Source organism: Trachymyrmex septentrionalis, unplaced genomic scaffold, assembly GCF_001594115.1.
Source record: "Trachymyrmex septentrionalis isolate Tsep2-gDNA-1 unplaced genomic scaffold, Tsep1.0 scaffold32, whole genome shotgun sequence".
Classification (NCBI taxonomy): domain Eukaryota; kingdom Metazoa; phylum Arthropoda; class Insecta; order Hymenoptera; family Formicidae; genus Trachymyrmex; species Trachymyrmex septentrionalis.
Genome location: NW_017305485.1, coordinates 1799452 through 1806329, shown reverse-complemented (window position 1 = coordinate 1806329; position 6878 = coordinate 1799452). Strand labels below are relative to the sequence as shown.

At 31.1% G+C, this 6878-nt stretch overlaps 1 protein-coding gene across 2 annotated transcripts in view; it reads left to right on the top strand.

The window, feature by feature from the left end:
- The window catches only part of LOC108750000 (CCA tRNA nucleotidyltransferase 1, mitochondrial), a 5755-nt gene extending 1206 nt beyond the window's left edge, over positions 1–4549 (top strand). The window contains exons 1-3 of one of the 2 annotated variants that reach the window (XM_018489144.1): positions 2137–2393; positions 2714–3324; positions 3742–4549. In XM_018489144.1, the coding sequence (XP_018344646.1) occupies positions 2307–2393; positions 2714–3324; positions 3742–4516 (1473 nt within the window). In that variant the 5' untranslated portion in view covers positions 2137–2306 and the 3' untranslated portion in view covers positions 4517–4549. Of the gene's footprint in view, positions 1–2136; positions 2394–2713; positions 3325–3741 lie in introns of those variants that run through there. The other variant, XM_018489145.1, reaches the window with a different exon arrangement.
- Positions 4550–6878: the final 2329 nt, after the last annotated feature.

Genomic DNA, 6878 nt, shown 5'->3' with positions numbered 1-6878 from the left:
TTTAATGCTAGACGTCAATTGATCGAGCTAATCAATCTTTCTTGTATATATATATACATACATACATACATACATACATATATATATATATATAAAATCTTGATAATTTTCATTGATATAATATTAATAATAAGATACAGAATTAGATGACCTCGTTGAGAATAAGCGAGACGTGAACCTACGTATGTTACTTGTAGGAAGACAAGATGATCGCTGCGGAAACGGCGTTTTTGTTTTTATTTTTTCTTTAATAGGTACTCGATGTTCCAAAGTGCAGACTGTATAACGTATCGAAACAATAGTATATAATCAATTTACGCAATGTAATAAAGCGCTAATGAGTCTGTAACGAAGTAACTTAACGGAAAAAAACTTTTGCATACCTTCATAGGATACAATCGTGTTCGTTTTAAGCGTCAGCACATAAGTATTTTTTCAATCGATAAGAATAAATAAATTAATGCTGAAATAATGTCTCGTGAATAACTTCGTATTTCTAATGATACGCCGTGAAAATCCTAATTTCGGCAAGTACCATTACATAAAATACACGTACGTATTTATCTGCAATTAATAAAAATACATATTGTATTAGCTGCCGTATAAAATTCTGTTATACATTTTACGACCGGATTGTACGCTCATACACTACATATGGATAGATTTTATACTTTTTACGCAAGACAGCGAAAATTACATCCTCTTTGGAACGTATACAGGTACTTATAAATATATTATATAAAAAAACCTACGACATTGGCTGAGGTGAATTTAAGCGGAACATGTGTGACGATCCGTATCATAGAAGATATCATCAGTGATCACATCGATATTAATAACGTAATGATTATATCAATGGTCATTACATCAATAAAATGATGTTAAATCCATCGTTAATTAAACTGTCGTTAATTCTTGTGTGCATGAAACTCTCTTTTGTACTAAATAGCAATGTACATAAACGAATGGAGAATAAAGAGTTTAATATTATTGAATTGCTCATTCAATTCGTACTGGTGAATCAACGTTCTAAGAAGTTGATACATACTTATGGATTATCATTATTAAACATCAATTAATATAATAATATCATTGTAACCCTATCTTTCTGAACTAAATCTTTCTATTAAATGGTTTAAGAGGATGCTGGAGTGACTAAATTATCGACAGTACAGTCGTATAAAAAATTTTTTACAAAAATTTATAACAAAAATTTTTTATAGGATTAAAGTAGACGCAAAATTAGAAGATAGTGCAGTAGACTTTTACAATCGAAAAAACGTTAAGTAAGATTTTTAAGTTTTTCGATTTAATATAAGATCTACTGCATTGCTTCCTAATTTTGCGTTTACTTTAATCCTGTAAAAAAATTTTTTATTTTGTTCAGTCAATTTGGAGATTTTTATACAATTGTAATGTCGATAATTTGGTCACTTTAGCATCCCCTTCTGCAATTGTGTGTGCGTGCGTACGTGCGCGCGCACGCGCGTGTGTGTGTTTCGAATGATTTAAAATTATATTTATATGAATTGATCTTTTTTCCTGAATATGAGAAATTAAACAAGAAAAAACCTTCGAAAAATTCATCTCGGAGTTCCTAGAAGAATATACATTAACTTTAAACAATCTAATCCCTGTTTCTACCAATGTAAAGTAACTTTAATCTCGGTTTAAGTTACTCTTCATCTTTTTCTAAACTAGGAAAAGATGAAGAATTAATTGAATTGAGATTAAAATTAAATTGATAGAAATGGATATAAATCCTATTTATTTCGCATTTTCCAAGAAGTTATAATTTGAAGGATAAATAAGAGCTAAAGTAAATTGCGAATTTGAATACTTTTTATTTTATATTTCTGTATTTCTTTTGTGTAATTTTTTCTATAAATTTATATAAATAATATGAATTTATTTATTATGTAATTTAATTGATTTTATATAAACTATTTAATTTACATATAATTTAATATATTTTTTATAGTACATAAGTAGTTTTATTAGAGATTATTATTTATTTCTATATTTTGCATAAATATATATTTTTATATACACACAAAAATATAATTAAAAAGCAGACCAAAGGTATAATTTTAGGAGCGAATATATAAAAAAACGTAAGCTAACGAAAAGAAGACTAGTATATTTGTTACGTTGTGCCAAATACCGGTAACTGGTAGAAATCGTAGAATGTAGTATTCGAGTCAGTTTGAGATGATACGACCGAAATCATCACATCATCGTAAGATAAAGGAAAACAGGGACGAACAAACGCATGTTCGTCGTGACACGTGCGTTTGGAATTACGTATGGAAATAAAGCTAACTCATGTAAGCGCTATGTTAAATGCATTAGCACAGCGTACGATAAACCTTCTTTGCCGCGATATTATTACCGTAAGTAGAATGATCGTTATTAATGAACGAATCTTCTCGGAATGGGAATTGAAAAGTTAGGTTATGTTAGATCGACATCGTCAATACCCGTTTTCACCACGTAGATTAACTTAAATCTCGGTTTAACTTTTACCGTTTATCATTTTCTAATCATAAGAATGAAAAACAATTAAAGAGTATAAATTGAATTAAGATTTAAGTTAATCCTACATTAGTGGAACCCCAATGGAATACCAAGTATAAAGTACTTTTCCGGCGAGCGAACACGGGGAAATGATACGTGTAACAAGTAGGTAACAGCCGTTTTTGTTGCCATGCAGGTGAAAAAGTACGGGCTAACGAGAAGAATACACGAGAAAATCTGGAGGAAGACCAGGATGGCAGACCAGCCACTGTCGAGGATCGAGCCTGTCGTCATGAAGCTGGATAGCCCAGAGTTTCGCTCCGTTTTCACTCCGGAATTGAAGAAACTCGAAAGCCTCTTCAAGAAATATAATTACGAGCTGAGGATCGCCGGCGGCGCGGTGCGCGACATTCTGATGGGCAAGCAGCCTAAGGATCTCGATTTCGCGACTGACGCCACGCCACAGCAGATGAAGGACATGTTTACGAGCGAGGAGATCAGGATGATAAACGAGAAGGGTGAAAAGCATGGAACAATCACGGCAAGGATAAACGATACGGAGAACTTTGAGATCACTACTCTGAGAATCGACATTCTGACCAATGGACGGCATGCACAGGTGGAATTCACAAAGGACTGGAAATTGGATGCTAACAGGAGGGATCTGACCATCAATTCCATGTTCCTCGACCTCGACGGCAGGGTGTACGATTATTTCTATGGTTACGACGACTTAAAGAAAAAGAGGATAGTTTTTGTTGGCAAAGCTAGTGTTAGAATTCAAGAAGATTATCTTAGAATCTTAAGGTGTGTACTATTAACATGTATATAAAGGGATAGACAAAATAATATGAACTCCTGAGAAATGTTAAATGCTTACCAGCAAGAGACAAATGACATAGTGAATTACTAAATCCTTTGCCACTGTTAAACAAAGATACAATGATCACTGTGTGTTAAATAAAGATAGAATGTGTATAAAGTGTTAAAAGCAAATGATAGGTCAATCTCTTATTCATGAAATAATAGTAAAAAATAGTATATTTTCAAAATAGTGTGTTCATATTATTTAGTTCATCATCTATTAATGTATATTATATACATTTTTGCAGAATTTATCATAATTAAATATGTAGCATTATTATTAATCTTGTATGTATCAATAGTTACACCGAATCTTTGAGATGTTTATATAAGGTTTGCATTGTCTGATTATACTGCCAGGTATTTTCGTTTCTATGGAAGAATAATGGACAGTCCAGATCAGCATGACGAGGCTACGATAACGGCATTAAAAGAAAATATTGGCGGTCTGAAACAGATATCTGGTGAGAGGATTTGGAGCGAATGGAACAAGATTCTAAGCGGTACTTTTGCCCTGGAATTAACTCTGAAGTTGCTCGAGTGTGGTAGCAGCAGATACATCGGTCTACCCGAAGAACCCGACGTAGAGAACTTTCGAAAAATTTATGAGCAGGCGCAGTCCAATAATGTGACTTTGAAGCCTATATCTTTGATCGTATCGATGCTGAAGGATGAATATGAGGTGATAAAATTACACGAGAGATTGAAACTGTCTAATTCCGACAGAGATTTAGCGATCTTCCTGGTTCAACATAGAGAATGCAAGCCCTGCGAGAAACCGTTGAAGCCTTATCAGCAATTGGTCCTTCTTCAACAAACAAAGAGATACGACATCCTCAAAGAGGATGTGAAGGAGTTATTGAGATACTGTGGTGCAATGCAGCTTCTGGACGAATTCGAACAATGGGTAATTCCGAAATTTCCTATCAATGGCAATATGTTGATAAAATACGTGGCGATGAAAAAGATGATAGGCAGCCTCCTAATTGAACTGAAAAGGATATGGATCAATACGGACTTTAAATTAACCGGCGAACAGCTTATGGAGTATGTACCAAATATAGTCAGTGAATTAGAAGAACAATACAAAACATTAGATAAAGAGAAGAACAAGAAGTTTAAAAAAATGAAATAAATATTTTTCGAAATATTGAATTAGTTTTGTCACCAACGAGATACTATTAAAGACGACATCCTTACGGGAATCCTTGTAAATATTGAAGTAATTAAGAGTTAAAAATTGATAATATTGTATTAATTTTATGATTTATTAGTTTAGTAGACGTATTTATGTATTTAGAACTCAATAGTACTAGATTTTTCTTTAAAATTGTAATTTCAGTGTTATCGTCAAAGTTATCAACAGAGATGACTGCAGAGAAAAACTGCAGAGAAAAAAATTGTAATTTTTCTGCAATATATAGGATATTATAGCTTTAAAAGTATGCATATTTATTTATGGAACATTTATGTAATAAAAAAATCATGAATTTAATAATGTATAAGTCAAATATTTATGTTAATAATAGCAAATTTAGATCAATTGTTGATAATGTCAGCAGCATTCTTTAATTACCTCCTTGGGGCCCTTTTTATACCGCCGAAAATTTGTCCAGGGTTGATGGTCTTTAATAGTATCTCGTCGGTGGTTTTGTGTACCTATAGCAAACATTACTCATTATTTTTTAATAGAAATTTAGTAGGTTGTATTTAATTATTTTTAGACTAAATAAATAGTCTAAGCAATTAGTATAATTTATTATTATTAAACATGAACATTTTATGAAAAAGACGAAACGACTTTTGCATAGTATAATTTTTGATAAATTACTTTTAGCGAGAAACAAATAAATACTGTATATAGAAAGATGTTGAGATGTTTAATTGAAGGATATCGATATGTCGAACATGAACTTAATTAATTATATTAGTAATTTATATCGATTATGAATGTATCTTTTTATAAAATACGAAAAAAACGTACTTTATGTTAGGCACTCAAAGATTTATTAAGAAATAAAATCCTGCATTTTTTCCCCTGCAAATATAAACTCTACAAGACGTGTTATATATACAATCGTAGCAGGTGTATAAAATAAAATTTGAAATTACCAGAAAATATTTTTAACTAAAACGAAGATACGACATTCGATTTTGTACTCGCGTAATAAGTCGCTATGTAATATGTGCCTTAAGTGACTGTGTACAGTAAGTCAAATAAATTGTTACACATTTTGCATTTTGAAAAGAAACGTATCATTACTAAAAGTTTATATGAATGTAAACGTACGCTTTTAGAAAAAAAGAATTCTGGCGATTTGTATGTGTCAGAGTACAGCTGAGCATCTTCTGTAATAAATTTAAATAAAAAGAAAAGAATAATATTATATTATACGTGTAACATATTGCGAATTAAACTTGAAATGAATAGTCGTAAACTGCGATCACATAAGATAAATGTAATCCGTCACTTAACTGTCATACAATTATTTGGACTTGCATAAAAATAATCACTTATATGTATTTTGGCTATTTCAAGTTACATTATAGATCGTTCCTAAACACTCAAATCTTTACAGACGCATACGCATTGCTACTGCATTAAATGCAATGATTAGATGTATATATATGTATATGTATATATACATAATATATATACATCTATATAGTATATATATATGTATAAGTACAATAATACAACAGCTATATATTTAGTTATCGATACTCACATCTTAGTACACATTTTTATTCCTTTACAGTATTATAGATACTTTTTGATAGTATTACATTCTGCCAAGTACGATTATCCCGTTCCGCCTCCTCTGATTTCACAGGCGAAATCAAAAGCACGGATCACGTTGTTTCTTTCTTATACGGTAAAGATTGAGATTCTTATAGATTGTGTTTGTTATTGCCTCAACCCTTCTTGGTGGACATGAGCTGTATGTCACACTATGCTACTAGTCAACAATGTTATTAGCTATGTACTTAGAAGGGCTAAGATATTTCAAAGAAGTGAGATCAATTTTGAGAAGTGTGTGAACATAATCTAAAAATCCAACCCGTTGAATATGCAGTCTAAATCAATAAATTACAAAGAAAAGGAAATATAAAATACAATTAAATGTCGAAAATACATTTTTTCATATCACAATCCTGCACATTCAAAGAGATGATATTTTTAGAAATCTATCAGGAATACATATAATGATTATTATTGCACGTAATATTTTACACGAACTATGTTTTTCAAATTATCAGAATCATATAACCTTATATTCTCTTCAAGAGAGTTATGCAAACTAGATATACCGAAAAATCGAGAGAAGGCTATATCTATAAACACAAATATCTAAAAATTATGTTTTTATACACAAACGGAAGTTAAAAAATTTCTTATACTCAACTGTACAGTTCGTGAATGCCTAGAATGTATAATTCTCTCGAATTTTTTCAGACTACTAAATTACTGTATAAGTTTTTAATAATGTTTACAT